The sequence below is a fragment of the Sphaerodactylus townsendi genome, linkage group LG08 (genome assembly GCF_021028975.2).
Source record: "Sphaerodactylus townsendi isolate TG3544 linkage group LG08, MPM_Stown_v2.3, whole genome shotgun sequence".
NCBI lineage: Eukaryota > Metazoa > Chordata > Lepidosauria > Squamata > Sphaerodactylidae > Sphaerodactylus > Sphaerodactylus townsendi.
In genome coordinates, this window is record NC_059432.1 from 65828524 (window position 1) to 65852972 (window position 24449).

A 24449-nucleotide genomic window follows, 5' to 3' on the forward strand; every position below is an offset into this window, starting at 1 on the left:
TTTGCCAGCACTACAGTTTCTACACAATGGCATTAAATAATATTCCACCCCTGGCAAATGGCTGACTGAAGCCTTTCCAGGACCACCATGAGTCAATGCCAACTCCCCATAACCTGTGCCAGCCACCTGCCACACCCACCTGTGCCTTGTGCAGTGGCACCTGCACCTTCTGCACACACATCTCGAGGTCTCTGATATAATCCCTCTCAGTCTGCAGGAGCTCTTCAATGACCTTAGCTCTTTTCTCCAGCATCCTTTTTTCTGGGCTGGGAGTGGAGGCTGCCGCAGCCTCCAGTGATGCCGGCTGGGAGGACAGCAGAGTCATTTCTGAAAGAGAAAGACCAGATGCAATCAGGCCAGGGTTTTTGAGCCAACAGCTCTTTATATGGGAGTCATGGGTAACGGGAAGTTCATGGGTCAAATCCAACCCTCAGAGGACCACCAGCTATTCCACCACGCCTTTCTCACAGATAAAAGATCCTTTTAGTACAAGACAGCCTCCCCACTGCTAGCTTCAGGGGTGAGGAGAAGCTGCCGGGAACACATGCGCTCCACCACCCACAGGTTTCCAGCAGTCTCCCTCTCTCCCAGGGCAGGAAACACCTCGTCTGCAATTTTCAATCAGAAGTGAGTATACTGGCAGCAGTACGTCATTGGGTAGGAGAAGGGAAATAACTTGTCCTCTGGCTTTTGTGCTCTGGTCTAGATTGGCCATTGGGATGATCTAGTTGATGATTGCTGCTGCACGGCTAGGAGTCCTCTAAGTCATGTCACAAAACACCTTAGAGGGAAAAGCCAGGAATCTTATACAGGATATGCAGCAGGGAGCCCAGCTGAACAACAACTCCCTGCATATCAAACACACCAAGTATTGTGGATCTATGAGTTGGAGGACCAGTTTTTGACCAAGTAATGCTACTGCGGAGGCTCACTGTGGAGAACATGCTGAATTTTTAAAAAAAAATAGAAAGAGTCAGTTACCATTTCAAGGAACTCCTCAACTATGTGATACCACAATTAACAATGGAAGCAAAAGGTACACAATGTCTTTTTATCATAAGCAATAACGACCAACAGTAATCACAAGAAATAAAAAGAGCTCTGAAAGACATTAGCAAATCACGCAACAAAAGAGACACCAAAAGTGAGACAGCCTCAACTCCCCACAGTCTTTATTCTGCCAGGGGGGATTCTGATGCCACCACATCCCCTGATCCAGTTCCTTGCGGCAACGGAAGTTATCATCTGCAACTGGAAACTGAGTGGGATGGATCATTGCCATGATGGCTATTAGAGGACTGGTCAGACCACTCTTGTATCTAGAGCTGTTGACCACATGCTAAGACATCCCACAACCTCACTGTTCAGGACATACATACCGAATGTGATTACTGGCATAAACATGAAATTATAACGGTAAACCCAAGTATTTCCTCAGACCCACTTCATGTAGAGAAACATACTACAGGACATGAAGGAAAGCTACCCTTTATCATGAAGAGTGTGTGTGGGATGGAGGGGCTAAGAACATATTAAGAAAAAAATTGCTTTAAGTGATTCTGGGGCTACCAAGATATTCCCGGAAGAGTGACTGCGCTCTTCTGTGCAAGCAACAACAACCAAAACACCCACGAGGCTCCAAAAAGCTGTGGACTTTCCTAAGCTCCAGCCTAATTCTGGCAAGGGCATACAGCATTCTGGAAGATGAGAAGAAGCCTGCCTTAAGGTCCAACAGGAAAAGCAACTTTTAGGCAGCCGACCATCCCTTCTTCACAAACAGCTCCAGTCGCCCACTGCCATCCCCCCCACCCCAACCAGAGAGGCAGCATTCCAGCCCGGAGCTACAACTCCTCCTACTACCAACACTGGAAGGGGGAACACCTTGGCTCACAAGAAATTCCCGGCAGGTGTAGGTTTACGGGGGGGGGGGGGCGGAATCACTGTCCTTTCCACATACTAAAACCTACGCACACCCTCCCCCAGCACCCTAGTTCCTCACCAAGTTGAGCCAAGTTCCGGAGCCATCCCCACCTGCCACTCAGTAAGGGTCCTGGGGACAGACGGAGGAGACAAGCTGCCCCCCCCCCCTTCCCCTATACACACACGCTTGGGGTATTAGCATCTCAATAGACGAAGAAGGAGACGGCCGATCAGCGCCAAAGCCCGGAGATGATCCGCGGCCAGGGAGAACAGGAGGAACCTCTCCCCACCCGTCCTCCGACGCTACCAGAGCTGGGTCAACCCCTCCAGTTTCACTCGGGAAGACTCTCGACGTGTTCTGGGATGCCAAATATAGGTCCTACCTGCAGGTGGGCAGAGTGGTTGGACCACCAGTTTGCTGCGCTGCTGGACCGAACTGGGCAGAAAGGAACAGGAAAGCCCGGATTCCAATTCATCCGATGAGCCTTTGAATTAACCCCCCTGGGCATGTAGCGGCGGCGGGGGGGGGGGGGGTCCTAGCTGGACTTACATGCCGCAACACGGCGAGAAGGAATAGCAAAATCGCGCCGCCCGGGCCCGTTTTCCGAAGCCAGACGCGGCGTTGGCCAATCCGGGCCAATCCCTGCCAGATCTGGGGCAAGAGGGCGAGCCTCTCTTCGCTCCTAACCTAACCGGATGAGATGAATCGCAAAGGCAGATCCCATCCAATCCAAGGGGGCTCGCGGCGGTCTGGTGAGGGGCGCTGCCTGGTTTTCTATCCCACCTGCTGCTGCCCTGTCGAGGCCAGCCCCCTGGCTCAGGTTCACATGCAGATTCCTGGGGCCCAGCAACCCCGGCTCTGGCATTTCCACGGGATTTGTTCTCGCAAAGAGAAAACAGACGGCTCAGTCTTCCTCTCCCCCGAAGCATTCCTTGGGGAATTTTCCAGACATTTGTTCCCATCAACCCGACCACTGGCTAAATCCACTTTGTGTAACCTTAGTCAGACAAGCGGCTCCGAGCGGAGTAGCAAATCCCATTCTGGTACGGACCATTCCCACAATTATTTTAAAATACAGAGCCAAGATACATAACAGCCAGCTTCCCGTCCCATTAATTGCTTTATATTTCTGCCGACATCTCATGCAGATGGTCACGTCTGATCGGCTTTTCTTGAGCACGTTTTCACAGGGGACTGCTGTCATTTTCTTATTGTCATACTAAGATGCTCTACTCTACTGCCTAACCTTTGGACTGATTTTTTAAAAAAATTATTTTCAAAGGACAACAGTAAAAATAAAACTAACTCAATAGGGACACACAACCACGGTTGTCATCTTCTTTGGGTGCCTGCTCTCTCGCTATTCTGCTAACATGGGCTGAATTTTGATGAGGCAGGTTAATTGCTCATTCTCTGGCAGCAGCTTGGCTAATGGCCTCATATGTGGGGATCCCGGTCAGCAGGCATTTGCATTTTTACTCCCACTCTCAGTGACAAACACTCTGACTCAATCAGAGGCACACATGCCCTTTCAACCCAGATTCTGTTGTCTGTAGTGAGGCATTCTGTTGTCTGTAGTGAGGCATTCTGCTAATGAAACATTTTACAATAGTGTGACAAAGGACTGGAAAAGGTCACTATGGACAACAGCATTCGCAAAGCAATCAACCCAGATGATGGCACTATTTATTCCTTATGTCCAGTTCCCTTAGGACATGCTCACTCAATGACTGTTCCTCTCCCACTATGCTCCTCCTCACACTCACAAGAACATAAAGAGACTCCAAAGACTCCACTAGCCCAGCATCCAGTCCAGTGGCGTACCAGGGGGTGGGTAGGTGGGGAATAACACCCCAGACACCACTTTTAAATGTCATACAGGGAGCTCATTCGGCTGGTCCCCACCCCCCCCAGGAGCAAGCAACTGGGCTGCGGCTGTGCCTCCTTTGCCTGCACTCCCACCACCAGCCTGCACCTCCACCATTTTGGGTCGCTGCCACCTAGGCCACACAGCTGCTGGCCTGCCTCTTCCCTGACCTCAGAGGCACCCTGTGCCCCTGCCCAGCTACTAAGCCCAATTTGCTGCTGCACCTTGCCAGGAAAGAGAGAGCAGAACCCCAAGGAGGGGTAGAACCCGGCTCGAACTGTGGCCCCTGCAGGCCAAGAAATCTTGCCTCTCCCCTAGGAGATGCTGACTTGTCTGACTGACAGATTATCTTCCCTTACATTCCATCCAATGTTAAAGCTTCAGCACTGTGTAGAATTGCCAAATGTGTGATACTCAGAGCTATCTCCGAAGCAGCAAAAGAAACATTTTTCTAAGCCACTTATGGAAATGGGATAAATGTGTGTGTCCTGGAGCTCCATGAGGTGGCACCAATAACCATCACAGGTCTGTTTTAAGCTGTAGGGTCCCAGCTGTTTTTCAGTAACCAGAGGACCCTGAGCAACAGCTCTCAAAGCAAAATCTTCTTCGCAGGTGTTCCAATGCACACCCTTCCTCCTTTCAAACAGTGAGGTTCTAGACCAGTGTCATGATTCAGAGGAAGACCAATCATGTACAACTCCAAATTTCTTGTAAAGGTTGCCATCTTTATTCTAGGAGGGCTTCTATGTTTGTTACAGTTCTATTGCAGACAAAAATGAAACTGACACATTATTCCTCACCAACAAGACATCTCTGAGATGGCAAAAGTGAACCTGTTAAGTTTTTGTTTACTATATTGCTGCTTAAGACTCAGAGCTCTATTAGTTAAAAGTCAGAATTGTTACATCTATTCCCTCCCTCACTGTTCCTGGCCACCCCAGTCTGGCCCCCCAACCCAAGCTGGCTATGGGGTGGCTCCCATTTCCAGGTTTGTCCACCACATAGTTTGGGGTGGCAAGATGGTGATGCGTTCGTTCCTTACGCTGGTGGGGATGCCTTTTATGCCAGCATAGGGAGCAAATGCATCGGTAGGACCCTCCACTACTTCCTAAGGCCATTTGCCTCCCACCCCCCAACCCCCAACTAGATTGGGCAGTTAGGAGGCCATGTGCTTTCCTTCCTCCTCCATCTCCAGTGCAACATCACTATGGGACTGTACCCCTCTAACAGAAGCCCAGTGGTGAGTACGCCTGCTCAGCATATAGGAGCAATAAGATTATGGCTGCAGTGGCTTCTCATCAAAGCTCTGTATCTTCCACAGTTCTGTAACAGGCAAAAAGACTAGGGAATTCCCCATCACTGAACCTATACATTGGAGAAAGCAGCACCTACAAAATAATTGTCTATTGTGCCACGATTAAGGACACAAATGCCCTGCCAGGAGAAAAAAAGGTGGGGCAACCTTGCTTTTTAGCTTCTGGCTTAAAGCTACAAGAAAGTCCAAAGGCCTGGCAGTAATAGATTCATCCTTGTGTGGTGTGGTGGTTAGGAGCAGGATTCTAATCTGGAGAACCGGGTTTGATTCCCCACTCCTCCACCTGAGTGACAGAGGCTTATCTGGTGAACCAGATGTGTTTCCACACTCCTACATTCCTGCTGGGTGACCCTGGGCTAGTCAGAGTTCTTTGGAACTCTCTCAGCCTCACCTACCTCACAAGGAGTCTGTTTGGGGAGAGGAAAGGAAAGGAGCTTGTAAGCCACCTGCAGTCTCCTTACAGGAGAGAAAGGTGGGATATAAATCCAAACTCTTCTTCTTCTTATCTATGCTTTTTAATCCCACCCTTCCTTGTAGTAGGGCTCAATCCCTTATTTTCCTGTGAGGAAGGTTAGGTTGAGGGAGAGTGACCTGGCCGAGGGTCAGCAGGACAGCTTCACAGCTAGGTGGGGACTGGAGTTCACTTCTCCCCAGTCCTAATCCAGCTCCAAAAAGTCTCACATGGCAAGGTTCTCATCCGACTACAGATATTGAATCCAGCCCTGAATTTGTTATTTGCTTCATTTTAATTTATACCCTGCCTTTCTCCCGGGTTGGGACCCCAAGTGGCTCACATAATTCCCCTCTCCTTCACCTTGTCCTCACAATAATCCTGTGAGGTAGGTTAGTCTGAAAGTGTAAGGTTACCTAACAAACTTGCATAGTGCCATGGGGATTCAAACCGGGTCACCAATTCTTGCTTTCTTAGTCTAACTTTCAAACCACGGAAGAGCACTGGGTAGAACCCTGCCCAGCACAAAGTCCTTTCACTGGGAGTTAGAAAGATCCCATCAGATAAAAGGCACACACAACTCCCTTGTCTGTCCCCAACATAGCATCCTGAAGGCTCAAGAGGACTCCCCCAGAGGCCCAGGAGAAGGAGCCAGAGGTTTTGTTTGCTCAGCAACCGACTCCCAGCTCTACACACACTTCTTTTTATCAAACATTCAGCAGCAAGTGGGTCGTATGTTAGATCCAGGCCAAGAAGGTGTGGCCCTTACTGGAATGTGCACACAAGGCCATAAGATATGCAAGTAACAAGAAACAATGTCACATCCAAACAGCGTAAAGACTGCCTCTTCAGATAAACACTCCCAGGGTTTCAGTCCAATGCATGGAAGCCCAGAGAATGAAGGACATTCCATTGGTGTGACATATAATCTGCCCCGATTTCCAGATGAAAGCAGGTTTCTGTTTCAGAATATTCAGCTCTCTCTGCCTAGCAGCACTGGAGCCAATGGGAAGACAAAGCACCCGGGCTTCAGGGGGGCAGACTCACTCCTGTGGGAGGCAACCAGAAGAACTAGCAGCCTGACAAACAGATAAGCAAGATGCCAGCCTGTGACTCAGGGACCTTCTTTCAGCTTCAGTCACTCACTAGTGTTCATAAGAATGCATACAGCATACTGGCAGACACTCTAGGAACTCCTGTTCCTTAACAAACCCTTTAATCGGTTAAGATCATAGGGAGAGCCCTTGCTTCCTGTTCCATTTCTGCATACAGCAAGATCTGTGGATACTTTTATAATTACAGTGCCCCAGATATGACAGTCAGTACAGTGTAGAGGTTTGGATATTAGATTAGGATCTGAGGATCCCAAGTTAAAATATCCACTCTGCCATGAATGCTTGCTGGGTGACCTGGGGCCAGTCACACACTGTCAGCCTAGCCTTCCTTATGGGGATGTTGTGAGAATAAAATGGAGAAAAGGGAGAATGATGGAAACTGCTTTGGACCCGCATTAGGGAGAAAAATGGGGTATAAATGAAATGACGCAAGAAATGAAGCAAGTAATGTTTATTTCTTTTAAAACATTTCTGTTCTGGGGAGGGTATTCCAGAGTTTCCATACCACCATCAAGCAGGCCCTTTCTTGGGTTGCCACCCATTTTACTTTATTTATTTTGGATTTATATCCTGCCCCCATCCCCCAAAGGGCACAAGCCTCAGATGGTGGGGCACCCAAACTGGGAAATCTGAAGAGGACACAAGTAATCAGGTAGATTAATATGGAAGTAGGTTGTTCAGGTATGTTGGCTCCAAGCCCTACAGGGCTTTAAAGGTCAATACTAACAACCTGAATTGGTTCCCGAAAAGCTGTGAGCCAGTGTAGGTGGAACAAGACTGAAGTACTAAGGTTCCTACAACACTTCTCATTCTGGCAAATGGCCCACCTGATCCAAAATGTACAGCAGAATAAAGAAGACAAATTAGTAGCGCCTATAGCCAGTTGCCATTTGAGCATATAAAGATGCCTTATATGGAGTCAGACCATTGTTCCATTTAGCTTGTCTACTCTGATGGGCAGAGGTTTCTCCCAGCACAAGCAAGTCTATCCAACACATTCTGCAGGAGTTCCTTTAAATGGAGATGCCAAGAGTTGAATTTACAAATATCCAAAGCAGGTACTCTCCCACTGAGCAACTGCCTTGCCAAGAAAGTGAGACAATCAGGAAAACTTTTCCTGACACTCTTGGGTTAGCTTGAACCAGCCTATCTTTTTGCTTAACAGACTGATGAGCAGGTCAATTGTGCTGCAGAGATGAGGAAAATTCTCAATATGGTTTTAATACACTTTGAATCTATGTGTTTTAAAGATTAATGTCAGCATTTCGCATTCTGCCCAGAAAGAAATAAGTGCAACTGAAGCTGCTTCAGTACCGGTCTCACATGCTCCCAATAACAGGTGAGCAACAGAGTTCTGAACGAACGGAAGTTTCCATCTTTCTTCAGTGGCAGCCCCACAACGAGTGCAATGCAGTAGCTCAGGCTGGACATGACTAGGACATGTTTCATGCTGGACAGATTATCCTTTCCTGGGAATGGCTGCAGCTCACACAGCTACCTAAATTGGTGAAAGACATGGTTAGCTATGGGTACCAGCCAGGGCTCCTAGTCCATAGCAATACTGGCTCTGAGTACCACCCTAAGCAGCACACTTGATCTTCTGGTCACCTACAGTGCCTTTCATCAACTGGCCAGCAGCAACTTCTACTGGAATATAGAATGTAAGCTCCTGTCATTCACAGCAACTTTCAGATTGGACCACTTTAGTACACTCATCTTGGAGTTGCCCTTGAACACTGTTCAGATACTTAAGTTCAAAAAATGTTTGCCATTTTTGGTTGACAGGAATATGTCACACCTGTTTGGCAACATTACCTAGCTTATAACTGTCACTATGCTTCCAATCCAGACCTTTATAACCCTAAACTGTAGAATGACTCAGACAGCATCTTCTCCCTATATTAATCTCCCCGTGCTTTAACAGACCTTGCTCCAACTTGTTGTTGTTGGTGGTGTAGGACATTTCCAAAATTATTAGAGCCTTTTCAATTACTGTCCTAGTTCTGTGCAACACCCTCCCATAAGAGCTCTGTTTGGCCCACTGTTTGCCTTTTTTAAAAGAAACTGGCAAAACACTTAATTTCAGATGATATTAAAATCATGAATGGTGTCAAAAGCAACCTAAAGGTCCAGGATAATCAGCAGGGTCACACTCCCTCAATGATTGTCCAGCATAGATCAGCCAACAGGGTGACCAGGGAAATTTTAGTCCCAAACCAAAGCCTGGAAGAAAGATCCAGACAACCAGTTCACAATTCCCTGAGTTGCACAGACAAAATGTCCCCAGCCTCCTTTCCCAAGAACATCAAATATGAAGCCATCTTGTAATGAATGAGGTTTGAATGTAGAAGCAGAAAGAATGTCAAATACAAAGGCCTTACTATAGCCTGCCAAAGGAGGGATTTATGACTCCTTGATGGCTGGAAATCTATTTTCACTGTCTTTCAAAAGATTTTTTAACCCATTTAGGCCTACTTCAGACCACTCAAGTGCCACAGAAGAGGCGTGAACAGCACAGGAATAGATGAGCAGACCAAGACAAGGGAGAATATATAAATATATATATATAAATATATATATATATTTTTGTGGAAGTATAATATATAACAGCCAATAAGGGTTACACCTGTTTGCTCAGAGGGAGAACCAAGCCCTGCTTCCCTTTCCTCAAGCAATATATGACTATGATGTGACTAAGCTCTTTGCAAAGATTGGCTCCCAAATACCAGGTTGTTTGACTAATGAGTGACAAGATAACTTTAGGACTACCTGAGAGTCTATGGCAAGAAAAACTCAAAGTGAAAGATATGCTGGGAGCACATAAATTTAAAAACATCCTGGAGGGGGAAGCATAAAGTATTCAATTTCAAGGACAGTCCACACATCCACTCCATGCAGGGCCGGTTCAAAGTAAGCAAAATGCACAATTCTGCAGATTTGGGCAGCTGCTTCAGCTTTCACCTTTCTCTGGCTTGAAGTGCAGGTTGATGCCAATGCACCCCCCCCCCCAATTGGGCAATACACAGTTTGTTTTGATTCCTCTATATTTAAAAAGCCATTTGAAGCCCAAGGGAGGTGGTTCCAGGTTGATCTACGACAGATGCACCCAACATGGATGAGTCTCAATGCCTGCTCAGCTACCAGCATCACCACCTTTTTACTTGACAAATTTAAGGTGCTAGACCCGTGGTGGCAAACCTTTGGCACTCCAGATGTTATGGACTACAATTCCCATCAGCCTGAGGCTGATGGGAATTGTAGTCCATAACATCTGGAATGCCAAAGGTTCGCCACCACTGTGCTAGACATTGAACAACTTTGCTGTTGTTTACACATCTGATTCAGGTTATATTCAAGTCACGGGAAGTTAAGGAAAATAATGGATTTATACACACACTTTAGATAAGGGGAAGATCCAGACAACAATATAATCCTAAACAGTTATAGGACTGCATTCTTGGTCAGTAAATGTGCATCCACACTTTTATATTTTATTTTAGACAATTCTTTTAAACTTAAAATGGTTTATGGGGGGAGGGGGAGATCTAAATATTCAGGCAGCTGCCAATCAGCACTGTCCAGGGGCAGTCAACATGCAGAACCAATTTCCCTTGACTTCAGTTCAGGAAAGAAAGATGGCACTTCTGAACAAAATGCTGTGAGTGTGCTTCCACAGAAGATTTTCAACTGAAATAATAAATGCCTATATCAATCCTAGTTTTTACAATGAAGCCATGACACTGCAACATGACCAACTTTCCTTCTTTGCACTGATTAGCAATGAAATGGTTCACACCAACATTTTTATTTAATACTTTTACTAAGTAACTTGGTACTTTTAAAGATGAATGGGGACCTTCACCCTTCATCTGAAGAAGTCTGAATGCATATGAAAGTTTATACCAAGAATAAAACTTTGTTGGTCTTAAAAGTGCTAGTTTCTTCATACCTCCAATTTCACAGGTTCTACAAGCCCCAATACCCCAACCCAAGATACATTTTTCTGAACGTATGGTTAGCTAATTAATATTTTACAACAGTGGACATCAGTCATTACAGACCTGGGATCTATCTTTAACTACAGGGATCCACTACAGGGATCCACTACCTGGGATCTATACTTAACTACAGGGATCCACTAAACACAAGCACGTGGCCAGAGGTCAGTTGGCATTGCAGTCATGTGGCAGAAACTGCGAACCTATGTTTAAAGAGAAATAATTTCCACTGACAAGTGACTTTGCCTTTCAGCCTGCATGCAAATAGGAAGGACACCGAGCATCCTCACTCTGTTTCAATGTACACGAGCAGCACAGTCTTTCATAAAGCAGCAAAAAAATGGCAGCTCTGTGGGGGCTTGCAGATCACCAGATAGGGCTCTGACCCCTTGTTGAAGAACACCATTTTGAACAGCAGATACATTTGCTGCATGCCTGCTATATGGCTTCCACTGAACATCTAGACTATTTGAATGGGAGGCCAGTGTCTAAGCACACATCGGACACACTCATGACTCCCCAGTGTATGTCTGCCAACCCTGTGTGTTTACAGTCCTAAGCTTTTCTTTCAAATATCACACTGTTCACCAGGAGATACAGGTAGCAAGCCTGTGTGCTGCATAAAGTGTAAATAAGACCTGCAACCTGAGATTTTGGAAAACACACAGCAGCGGCAACTTTCAGAACACTTGACCATTGTCAGATGTGAAAGGCAGAATTGAAAGAAAAGACAGACTGGTTCAGGGCTTCATCCTCCAGGGTTGGTTCTGCAGCTCTCCAATTGGCACAGCACTGACTGGCTTGTTCCTGAATTTGTTGCTAAGCACTCCCATCTTCTGAGGCTTTACCCAGCCTGCTCATTGCTACCTGGCCTTGTCTGGACCAAAGATGCCCATGTCAGCTCAGCACTACAGACTCTGCAACATATCCAAACAGTCCAAATCTCCCTTAAGTATAACCTCCTCAGGGTAAAGTCTGTCATCCTGAGAAGTCACTGTGGATGCCACTATATGTTAGTTCCCTTCCAAACTCCATTTGCTGGCTCCCCCTTCAGTTAGTGGTCCTGTCTTCCAATTAGACTTTCCAATAGCTGGTACTATAGATTTTGGCAATGTCACTTGAAAGTGTGGCATAGCAGTTAAACTGACGAACAACGAGGAGACCAAGTTTAAATCCCTTCTCCACCATGATGCTCCCTCAATGGTCTTGGGACAGTCACTATCCCTCAGCTGAGTCTATCTATTGTGAGTATAAAATGGAGAAGGGGGAACCACTTATATGCATTGAGCTCCTTCGAGGAAAGGAAGGATAGATTCAATTCTGATTCAAATCTTACCTCTACCACAAACTTAACAAGTGGTCATAAGGAAAACGTTTTTCAGACCCAGCCCACCCCTCTCCCAGTATGATATGGGAATAATAATGTCAACTTACCTTGCCCCTGTAAGTTTACAAGATAATGTAGCTGAGGGAGGTGCTAGATATAATTTTAGTTTTCTTCCCCGCTGAGCGACGTATACAAAACTTGTATCATAACTCTGCTTTTCTTCTTCTAATCAAGGACTCAGGGAAGGGCAACACTCCAGGAACAATAAGCAGCATCAGAAGACTCAGCCAAGCCTGCTCCACCAATTCGCTTGTGCTGAAGCTCTCTAGCGACAGACCAGCATCTCAGCCTATGAGTCCAGGTGTGGCTTTATCGCCGTGATTAAAAACATATCCAGCCTGTCTCTCCATCCTTTTATAAGCAGCTAGCAATAATGCAAATCAATAAACACCACCCCATTAAAGCAACAAATTAATGTACAAAACCATTAAACAGCAGTGTCCAATGCAAACAGCATAATTACATTAATAAAGTTCAGCAAAAGAAGATCAATGTATTCAATTAAGTCAAAGGGAACACCTAGATCTGATGCCTCAATGAGGGCAGAGAGGGAGCCAGAAAGGTCTCCCAAGACAAGAGCCTCAGTACCTGGGCACCACAGCTGAAATGATTCTGCACACCCCACTCACTGTTCTACAGATAGGAGTGGGGCACAGAAAAGGGCTTCCCGTGATGATCTGAGGTGTAAGAACATTCACATTGGAGGAGTGAGCCCTAAATGATGTGGAGCAGGGGTGTCCAACTCTGGTGCTTCAGATGGGCTGATGGGAATTGTAGCCCATGAAGAAGAAGAAGAGTTTGGATTTATATCCCCCCTTTCTCTCCTGCAGGAGACTCAAAGGGGTTTACAATCTCCTTGCCCTTCCCCCCTCACAACAAACACCCTGTGAGGTAGGTGGGGCTGAGAGAGCTCCATAGAGCTGTGACTAGCCCAAAGTCACCCAGCTGGCGTGTGTGGGAGTGCACAGGCTAATCTGAATTCCCCAGATAAGCCTCCACAGCTCAGGCGGCAGAGCTGGGAATCAAACCTAGTTCCTCCAGATTAGATACATGAGCTCTTAACCTCCTACGCCACTGCTGCTCCTATGAACATCTGAAGCGCCAGAGTTGGACACCCCTGAGGTAGAGCTTTAAAAAGACCACTTTGAATTGGGCTCAGAAACCAACTGGAAGCCAATGGAGATGATACCATGCAGGCATTTCGTGAATAAAAGGTCCTAGTAAATTCTTTGGCTGCTGCATTCATTGCCAACTATACGTTCCAAACATTTTGATCTATGTACAGGATGCTACAGACAGCTTATCTGGATGTGCCCAAGGCATGAATGATAATGGCTAGGTCTGCCTTCCCCTCAAAAGGCTGCACCTGCCTCACCAGTCAAACTGAGCAAAAGCAGTTTTACTCCTATAAAAAAGGATTCCTGCCTGAGTATGCAAGAATAGCCTTGGGTGGAGGACATATGCAAACTGCATATCTGTTTTTAAAGAGGAGTTTACCTCCCTCCAAAATAGACTGTAACCTAACCCAAGACCAGAGACTCCACTGAGGAGACAGGGAACCACCACCTTGTCTGGATTAAACTGCCGTTTGCATCTATTGATCTCTGGCCCTTCCTGCAATTTAATAAAAAGGAGGAACCAACTTAGATACTATTTGCATATTGATGGCATTGCATTCCTATCACCAAACCTCTCCCAGAAGTCTCATGTAAGTATTAAAAAGCACTAGAGATAAGACAAAACCCAGTGCAACTGCAAAAGCTAAAGGCCATGAGAGATCCAGCAACATTCCTCCAGTAGGTAAAACAGTTAAAATTGCCAGAATTGCTTTGGGAAGATTTCCATAGTGTTTCTAGTGATTCCTAGATCTACCCTTGTCACTTCCAGGTTGCTCTGGGGATTGCCAGGAACTCGATGGTCAGAACTTCCAGTAAGTAGAAAAGACTTAGTTTTCTTTTTAATTTTTCCTATAAGTATACAAGCCTTATTTATCTTTTTAATTTTTCTCCCCAGGATGATTTCACACAGAGACACACACAGACACACAGATGCACACACACCATTTGATCCCAGTTTCCACTTTTCAATCAGGTGGGCATTAGGGGCAAGAGCAGCAATTACCTGGGCAAGTCCTGTCTAAGTGGACAAATGGAAACCCTACATAAAAAGGAGGAAGAATCTGTTATATTGCAATGAGATAGAGCAAACAATATAGCAGATATGTGTGTTATTTTGTAGAACTTTACTGGACAACAAAATTAAGTTACACTAAATATAGAAACAGCAAACTATCTATGCCAGTGCTCAGTCTGGGTGTCTGTGCAGTCTATATGTGCCTATACGTCTCCTCTTTTGCTGGAAGAAGAAACAGAGAGAGCTTTCCAGTAGTTCATGTTATTCTAGTCATATGACTTCAACAGTTCACTCTTGCTTGAATGAATGAAGCAGGTACTTGTAAAAATCCTAACAGAACCTCAACAGATCACTCTTCAACCCAATCTCTTTCTTCTTTAAGCTGGTCTAAGTTGCTATTGTACCAAGAAAACTAGGACAAGCTTCAGGTTTTGGTGAAGCACAGAAGGCCAAAGAATGTTCCAGAGAGACTTGCCAGGCCAATCTACTGATCCAAATTAAAATCCTATATGGCAGCGACCTTACCAATTACTTATGTAACATTCAGTGACAGCACTTTAAAACGCAGAAGAATATGGTCTGACAGTCAAGGCATCCTTTGATGGAAGAAGGGCCAGAAGGAAGGATAGCCCTCAATGACTTAAGCTCCCTTTCCTTGAAGTGGTGTGTTGTAACACTCCTACAATATCTTCCCCTGTGCCTCTTCTCAAAACTGTGGTGACCAAGTGACCACTCTCCGAGCACATGCCATTCTTTCCCGTCTACCACCACAGAAGCACTCTAGCCCTTCTCAGCAACACAAACAACTTCCACAAATACAATCAAAGCACTCAAGTTGAAACACTAACAGTTCTTACATTGAACTTCCAGTGTTCAGAATGCTTCACTTAGCTATAACACTAATCCTTACAAACTCCTCTAAGGCAGGCCACAGATCCCCATATTGCAGACTGAGGCTTAGAAAAAGACTGGCTTGTTTAAAGACAGCTTGTGAGATTATGGTCAAGAGTGGTTTTAAACCAGCAGACACCCCCCTCCCCCCTCACACACATACACAAAGCAATGTTAGTTTTGGAAAAAAGCACAGGAGGTGACTGAAGCCCTTCTCCGCACATGCTGTGGTCCTAATGTGAGTTGGGTCCCTGACAGACTTGAGAAATTAGTTCCTGCAGACACTGCCTGACTGAGGGGAATCAGAATTGAACTTGCTCCCTCATAGCAATCCAGCCTTTTATGTGTAAGTTCCCACTGCAGTTGCCAGCTGCAGGTTGGGAAATACCTGGCGATTTTGGAGGTGGAGCCTGAAGAGAGTGGGGTTTGGGGATGGGAGGGACTTCAGTAGGCTATAATGCCTCACAGACCACCCTCCATCTTCTCCAGGTGAACTGATCTCTGTCACCTGGAGATCAGTTGTAATAGTGGGAGATCTTGAGCCACCACCTGGAGGCGGGCAGCTCTAGCCCCTATGCTTCAATGCAACCCAAAGCAAATTTATCCTTAGGCAGCATAAAAAGATACTGGGAGATGCAAACCTCCACCCCTTCATCATGCTTGGCTGCAGTTGAGGGCTCCTGTCCTGCCATCAGCAAGTCCACTCCCCCAGCCTTGATGTCTCAGCTGCCTGCAGTGACGAGGCCATGGAAAGAAATACATCCTATTGGCCAGAGCGTAGTTTATGGGGGTGGCTCTGTCCAGTGAAGAGGACAAGGCTCTGTGTTTTGCTTATGCTGTGCTACAAAGAGGTGCTGTTCAACAAATGACAAATAATAATGCCTGGGTTTTGTAATGTATTGTATTGTTTTAAGAGTCTGCAGCTGTTGCACTGTAATTGGTAATCAGTAAGTGTGTTATATTGAGCACAGCTGCAGAGTGATTTTAGGCTATGTGTGAGTAGCAGCTATGGAATAAAGTACTATGTTTTGTTCCTCCGACTCCTGTTTCTTGAGACATGACAGGTTTAATGCTAAAAACATTCACAATCCCAGCACTAATGGCTAAAAAGCAAGAATGAAGTGGTTCTTACAAGCTGGTCAACAACCAAAAAACAACTCTCAACTGTATTGGAACTTGGGTGACTTCCCTTAAGGCACCTCTTGCTTCACTTTAGAGGAAAGCATTTCCCTCTGCGAATCGACACCCTTTCATCCCCTCAGAAGTCATGCAAACTGACCAAATTAAAATGTCTAGAGTGGATATTGGAACTCACACACAATTTATTATTTATTTATGTCCTTCATTCGTGTCCCACTTTTCTGCTAGATGGAGAACTGAAATGGGTTCTCCCTTTTCCATTTTATCTTCAAGCATCAGTGCAAAAAACAAAGGCAAGGCAGCAGCTAAGCCAAGCTTGCATGTTTATCTACCTGGGACAAGGGCAAGGGCAACATTCCTCAGCAAAAAGCAAAGGCAAGGCAAGCTGACGGCAGAAAGAGATCCTGCTCCACCATCACTGACTTGATACTTCCTTGAAATAGTAACATGTGAAAAACAAGTCACGTCTGAAAGTTATGAGGAAGCATTTCTATTAAGCTGCAGAACAAGCAAAGTACGAAGGCTGGTTTCCAAGAAACACACAAGTCATCAGGTTTGCTAGTGCTGGGAGCCACTGGCAGGGAAATAACATAATAGTTGACAGCACAAACAATCTTGCCATTTTGTTCTACCCAGGAGTGATTTGCAGCTACCCTGCTCAGCTAGGGAAACCAGGGCATAACAAAGAAGGCCTGCCCATGGAAGAAAATCCAATGAAAGTCCATCAATTAGAGTTCACACAAAGCAACACTTGGTCATTCTTCAATTAATCCACTGATGAATGACATAACAAATATTTATTTTCTAATGCTGTGCTCAGTGCAAATGTTTATGCTGCAGCTTGTCCACTGGGAAGGGTATGGGAATCCAGGCACATGGAGAATTTTTGCCTCACAGTTCCTTGGTTCTTCTGTCACTTACCTTGCTGTTCTTTTCTGTGGTGCCTCAAGGCACTAGGAGCGGTACGCCGGTAACAGCTGTTCCGCTGCCATACTTCTGTGCCACCTGCACGCCCAGCTTCATCCTCCCACTCTAGGCTCCAGTCTGGCCGTCCCGTGCGTGTCCTCGGGTGTCCACTCTTAGAGTCCTGCACGCTCAGCGCCCTGGGCGGGAATGCTACAGTTTCCATCACCCCAGTCTTGTCTGCAAAATCCCATGGCCTGGGCATTTCACACAAAGCCTCCAGCCTCTGGCAGCTGCTCACACATCCCAAGGACCAGGACACCTGGTCTTCTTGGAAAACAGAGAGATTTCTATCATTCACAGAGTGGTTCTCAGACTTTTCACAATACCTTAAATTCAGAGGGAGCTCTCCATGCACCATATAGCGGACATCCGCTTTCGGGCAATATCGCCAGTCCATTCTGCGGCAGTCCACATAGCAGTTACCCCCCTTCTTAACATCCACATCCAAGCTATGGTCATCTGCGTACAGATCATTCCCCTTCCTACAGGTGTGGTGGTCATGAGCTTTCCCCTGGCGTTCTCTATCCCAATCATGCCCATTCTTAGAGGTCCCAAAATCAGCATCCAGAGAAGAGCCATACCAGCAGGGGGCCTTCCTGTAGCCCTCTCTGATGCCTTGTCTACAGTCCGTAGGAAAGCCAGCTTCCTCCAGATGGCACCTGCTTGCCATCTCACATGTCATGTGCAGGTTGTTCCCACACATCACCGCTGAGCCTACAGACTGTTTGCCTTCCTTTCCACAATCCCTGCAGGCTCTGACCATGTTGCAGTCTCTGTAGCAGGTCTCCCCTTTCCTGGTGTGGCCAAAGGCTCTGTCCACCGGCCTGGTGCTGCCATACAGCTCCCTGGTTCTGCATTGACGGTTCCAGTCACGGTCGCTGAACTGCCTAACTCCTCTGACACCTTCTCTCTTGAGAAAGCGGTAGTCTTCACATTCCCAGCCGGGAAACCAGCAGTGAGTTCGCAGTCCTGGAGAGTCTATCTCACTGCTCGCCTCGGGGCAAGTGCACATGTTTCTGTTCACATCCCCTCTGCTCTCTTCTTGCAAGGTTCAGTTCCTTTGCAGCCTCCTTCTCTCCACACCTTATCCTGGGACACTGCTGACTAACTGCCTACGGGGAAACAGCAGGGTAACCTTCGTACCCAATGGGCAGCAAGCCCAGCCTCTCCCACTTGCTGGCAGTTAATGAGTAACCAAAATCTCAGTCTGGAGTTGCGGGTTGGACACACTCCCTGCCCAAACCGGCTACTCTGCTTTGTAATGCTGAAAGCAACAGCCAGTGACCTCTCTCCAGGATGTTTCTGTACAGGGAAACTGCAGTTATAAGGTTTGTGGCTATACCTCATGAGACCTCCCCTGGGGTGAGGGAAAAGGCAGACATACAGGGCATTGGGGAAATTGCAGGTTGGAACTTAGGGCTTCTTCTGGCCTGGCTGGAAAAATAAGACTAGACAGAGTCATTCTGGGACTTTACAGTCATTTATGAATGCACAGGTAATAGCACGGAACCACTTCTAAAATACAGACTCCACACAGATGTTATTTGTGTCTGTTGGACACCACCATCCCCGCCCGCCTTCCCAATTGCCTCTTTAGATATTATATTACATCCAAGAATGTCATGTAATGCAAACCAATGATTAGAGCACTGGACCTGGAGTCTCTGGAACCAGCAGAGAGGAGTAGAAGCAGTGGGAAGAAGACTTGGCCAGGAAGAGCAGAGTGACCTGCTGGTGTTCATTTTGGAGGGCTTTTCTCAAAGCCACAGCTTTTAAAACAGTGTATTTTAACAGGGGTTATCTCTTTTTCTCCTTGTAAGGCTCCTGTGAGCTAAGGCTGCTGAATCTGGAAGGTGGGGCTTAACAGGGGTTAACAGAGTTCATCTCTTGTTCCTCTTTGTCCTAAGAGGTGGGGCTTTTGTCCTGAGAGGTGGGGCTTTAGTTCAGTCTCTGGAACCAGCAGAGAGGAGTAGCAGCAGTGGGAAGAAGACTTGGCCAGGAAGAGCAGAGTGACCTGCTGGTGTTCATTTTGGAGGGCTTTTCTCAAAGCCACAGCTTTTAAAACAGTGTATTTTAACAGGGGTTATCTCTTTTTCTCCTTGTAAGGCTCCTTACAAGGCTCCTAGCGGCGCGCGCAATTTTAATTTAATTTTTTTGTTTTTTTAAATTAATAAGGACATATTTGACAGATAGTACGTGCAGATAGCTCCAGGAGGGCACTGACTAAAAGCTTAATATTTAAATATCTAAACAAATCAGATATGAAGGCAGAAAGCCAGCAGGGGGATGGGGGCTTTCTAGTGTTTTGCTCTGAGTGTCACATGTATGACTATCTGCCACTAGGATAGAAGTCGTGGGTGTGCCCTCGCTGCAATGAGCTCCTGGCACTCAAGGAACATGTGCGTTCTCTTGAAGCCAAGGTGGCAGACCTGGAGAAGCTGAAAGAGGCAGAGAGGGTGACAGACGAGGCTTTCAGGGACCTAACAGCCGGGTCCCACTCCCAAGGTGACATCTCTTCAGATGTCATGGAGAATGAAGGTCTTGGGGACGGAGGGTGCCAGTCTGAGGTGGGGGAAGATGCTCCCTTAGATGGGATCCCTTCCTTAACTGGTGATCAGCTATCCTCTCGCACTGAGGATACCCCTCGGGGAGGTGGGGGGCTCCTTGTAGTGGGTGATTCGATCATTAGAAATGTAGAGAGTTGGGTTTGTGAGAGGCGTGATGACCGCATGGTGACTTGCCTGCCTGGTGCGAAGGTTGCGGATGTCACGCTTCGTCTAGATAGGCTTTTAGACAGTGCTGGGGTGGAGTCAGCAGTTGTGGTCCACATTGGCACCAACGACATTGGGAAATGTAGCCGGGAGGTTCTGGAAGCTAAATTTAGGCTGCTAGGAAACAGGTTGAAGTCCAGGACCTCCAAGGTGGCATTCTCAGAAATGCTACCCGTTCCACGCGCAGGGCGAGCTAGGCAAGCGGAGATACAGGGTCTCAATGTGTGGATGAGAAGGTGGTGTAAGGCAGAGGGTTTCAGATTTGTCAGGTACTGGGAAACCTTTTGGGACAAGGCAGGCCTGTACAAACGGGACGGGCTTCATCTTAACCAAAGAGGAACCAGGCTGCTGGCGCTCAACATTAAAAAGGTGGCAGAACAGCTTTTAAACTGATCCCTGGGGGAAAGCCGACAGGAGCTGAGGTGACTTCGGTTTGGAATACAGTATCTATGGGGATGCAGACAAAGAGGGAGGTTTTTCTAAATCAACCACATACAAGCGAGGAACATAGCAATGTGCATGTGACAAGGGATAGTATCTACAAAAGACTTGAGGGTAAAGCACATAAATCCCAGGTTAAGGACAGAGACAGGGTATACAGGTGTTTCTATGCTAATAGTAGAAGCATTCGACCGAAAATGGGGGAGCTAGAGTACAGAGTTTTGAAGGAGGACTTTGATATAGTGGGCATTACAGAGACATGGTGGAATGAGGAGAACCAGTGGGATGCTGTTATACCAGGCTACAGGCTCTATAGGAAGGATAGGACAGGGCGCATTGGGGGTGGAGTTGCCCTTTACATCAAAGAGAGCATAGTATCACATAATATAGACAATGCAAGGGGAGCTGGTTCCCCTACAGAATCACTGTGGATATCAATACCAGGTGTGAAGGACAGTTTAATATTAGGAATATATTATCGTCCCCCTGACCAAAGTGCACAAGAGGATTCTGAGATGGAAAAAGAAATTAGAGAGGCCAACAAAAACAAAAATGTAGTGGTAATGGGTGATTTTAACTATCCCCATATAAACTGGAAAAATGCATGTTCAGGTCATAGTAAGGAGAGAGCATTCCTGGATATGCTAAATGACTGTGGCTTAGAGCAGATGGTTGTGGAACCAACCAGGGGAGAGGTGATCCTAGATCTAATTCTATGTGGGACCCAGGACCTGGTGCAGGAAGTCAGTGTTGTTGAGCCGATAGGGAACAGCGACCACAATGCTGTCAGATTCAGTATCTCAGCATGCGAACAAGTGACAACTACTAATGTAGTTACATTCGCCTTCAGAAAGGGAAATTTCTCAAAGATGAGGGGGATAGTGCGCAGGAAGCTGAAAGGGAAAATCAAGAGAGTCAAAACTGTCCAGGATGCTTGGAGGTTATTTAAAAACACAGTAATAAAAGCTCAGCTGGAATGTGTTCCACAGGTTAGAAAAGGCAGCACCCAGTCCAAAAGAAAGCCACCCTGGTTAACAAGAGAGGTTGAGGAAATTATCAGGAAAAAAAATGTCTTTTAGAAAATGGAAGTCCTGTTTAACTGATGAAGAATATGAGAGGGAACACAAATGGTGGCAAAAGAGAAGCAAGTTAGCTGTAAGGGAGGCAAAAAAGGATTAGGAGGAACGCATGGCTGTGAACATCAAGACCAGCAACAAACAGTTCTTCAAATACATCAAAAGCAGGAAGCCAGCAAGGGAAGCGGTAGGCCCGTTAGATGACAAAGGAACAAAGGGTGTGCTAAAAGATGGCAGGGAGATTGCAGAGAAGCTGAATGAATTCTTTGCATCTGTCTTCACCCAAGAGGAGGTGAGGAACATTCCTGCACCTGAACCAAGCTTCTTAGGAGGCGAATCCGAGGAACTAGCTGTAAGATTAGTGGTAGACAAGGAAGAAGTTCTGGCAGCCATTGATAAACTAAATGTTACCAAATCCCCTGGCCCAGATTGCATTCACCCAAGAGTTCTTAAAGAGCTCAAGCATGAAATTGCTGATCTTCTCACTTTAATATGCAACTTATCCCTGAAATCAGGCTCTATCCCTGAAGACTGGAAGATGGCCAATGTCACACCAATCTTTAAGAAAGGATCTAGGGGGGACCCGGGAAATTACAGGCCAGTCAGTTTGACATCTGTTCCTGGTAAATTAGTAGAATCTATCATTAAAGATAAAATTATAAAACATGTAGAAAAGCAAGACCTGCTGAGAAAGAGTCAGCATGGCTTTTGCAGAGGCAAATCCTGTCTTACAAACTTACTAGAGTTCTTTGAGGGTGTAGACAGGCATGTGGACAGGGGTGAACCGGTGGACATTGTCTACTTGGATTTCCAAAAGGCTTTCGACAAAGTTCCTCACCAGAGACTGTTGAGAAAACTCAGCAATGAAGGAATAAGAGGGGAAGTCCTCCTATGGATTAAAAACTGGTTGAGAAATAGGAAACAAAGAGTGGGTGTAAATGGGAAGTTCTCACAATGGAGAGATGTCGGGAGTGGTGTCCCCCAAGGATCCGTTTTGGGACCAGTGCTCTTTAACCTATTCATAAATGACCTGGAAGTAGGGGTGGGTAGCGTGGTGGCCAAGTTTGCGGATGATACCAAATTATGTAGGGTGGTGAGAACCACAAAGGATTGCGAAGAGCTCCTAGCGGACCTTTAAATTAGGTGAGTGGGCCCAGAAATGGCAAATGCAGTTCAATGTAGCAAAATGTAAAGTGATGCACATAGGGGCAAAAAATCCAAACTTCACATACACGCTACAGGGGTCAGTGCTATCAGTCACAGACCAGGAAAGGGATTTAGGCGTCTTAGTTGATAGTTCCATGGGAATGTCAACTCAATGCATGGCAGCTGTGAAAAAGGCAAACTCTATGCTGGGGATCATTAGAAAAGGAATTGAGAATAAAACTGCAAAGATTGTCATACCCTTATATAAAGCAGTGGTGCGACCGCACTTGGAGTACTGTGTCCAGTTCTGGTCGCCGCATCTCAAAAAGGATATTGAGGAGATAGAAAAAGTGCAGAGAAGGGCAACAAGGATGATTGAGGGACTGGAGCACCTTCCCTATGAGGAGAGGCTGCAGCGTTTGGGACTCTTTAGTTTGGAGAAGAGGCGGCTGAGGGGGGATATGATTGAAGTCTACAAAATTATGCATGGGGTAGAAAATGTTGACAGAGAGAAATTTTTCTCTCTTTCTCACAATACTAGAACCAGGGGGCATTCATTGAAAATGCTGGGGGGAAGAATTAGGACTAATAAAAGGAAACACTTCTTCACGCAACGTGTGATTGGTGTTTGGAATATGCTGCCACAGGAGGTGGTGATGGCCACTAACCTGGATAGCTTTAAAAGGGGCTTGGACAGATTTATGGAGGAGAAGTCGATTTATGGCTACCAATCTTGATCCTCCTTGATCTGAGATTGCAAATGCCTTAACAGACCAGATGATCGGGAGCAACAGCCGCAGAAGGCCATTGCGTTCACATCCTACATGTGAGCTCCCAAAGGCACCTGGTGGGCCACTGCGAGTAGCAGAGAGCTGGACTAGATGGACTTTGGTCTGATCCAGCTGGCTTGTTCTTACGTTCTTATGTTCTTATGACCTCAGCGGGATTCAAATCTCAGCTGAAGGACAGGTTCACAATTTGCCTTTGGCCTAGCTGCCATTTTCCACACTCACAGAATTCAACTGTAAAATCCATGGAAATATACTCCAAACTTCTAGAAATCTGCATAGAGGCAATTATGACCCTGATCTCTGGTGCAGAGTTTAGTGGCTTGAGAAAAAGCATGTGAGAAGGTTTACACAGAAAGACTTGAAAGACATCAGCAATTTCAGCAATTGCTAAAAACAAGAAAAGTGAACCCCAGATGGGAATTTCTTTTGTCCCTTTACATACTTAGAAGCCATTCCTGTAGGCCAGGGGTGTCTAACTCTGACGCTTCAGATGTTCATGGACTACAATTCCTATGCCATGCCAGCAGGGGCTGATAGGAATTGTAGTCCATGAACATCTGAAGCGTCAGAGTTGGACACCTGTACTGTAGGCCCTAAACTGTGCCTTCCATCCTCAGAATATTATTTTTTCTTCTCTCATTTTTCCATAAATTTTCAACCCCACACTACAAAACTAGAAACTTTGCAGCAAATAAAACTGCCAGAAAACACCTCTGCTAGAAAACAAATGCCAGCTATAGAAAGCATGCAAACTTGCACAGAAATGTATTTACACTGAACAAGTAAGGGGAGGGAATGCATCGTTCTAAGGCCAAGTTGTAATGACCTACCATGCAATGACCTAAGGTTGTGGAGAATTAATAAGAAATAAAACACTGATCAACTAAAGCAACATACACCATTAATCACTTTCCAGATCCATTTCTCCCCCAGATTTCGTTTCACTTCAGGGCTCTCTGTGTGGCCTCCCTTGGTGAACAGGTAGTGATGGGATGGAGATAAGGTACGCAGAAAACTGATACTCCAGCTGAGTACCTGAA

General features: G+C 46.1%; 1 protein-coding gene across 2 annotated transcripts in view; it reads right to left on the reverse strand.

Moving 5' to 3' along the window:
* LOC125437755 (dynamin binding protein) overlaps positions 1-24449 on the reverse strand; it is a 61965-nt gene that overhangs the window by 7712 nt on the left and 29804 nt on the right. Inside the window, exons 1-2 of one of the 2 annotated variants that reach the window (XM_048505687.1) lie at positions 17140-18270; positions 140-327 (exon numbers count right to left, since the gene is read on the reverse strand). In XM_048505687.1, the coding sequence (XP_048361644.1) occupies positions 140-327; positions 17140-18196 (1245 nt within the window). In that variant the 5' untranslated portion in view covers positions 18197-18270. Of the gene's footprint in view, positions 1-139; positions 328-17139; positions 18271-24449 lie in introns of those variants that run through there. The other variant, XM_048505686.1, reaches the window with a different exon arrangement.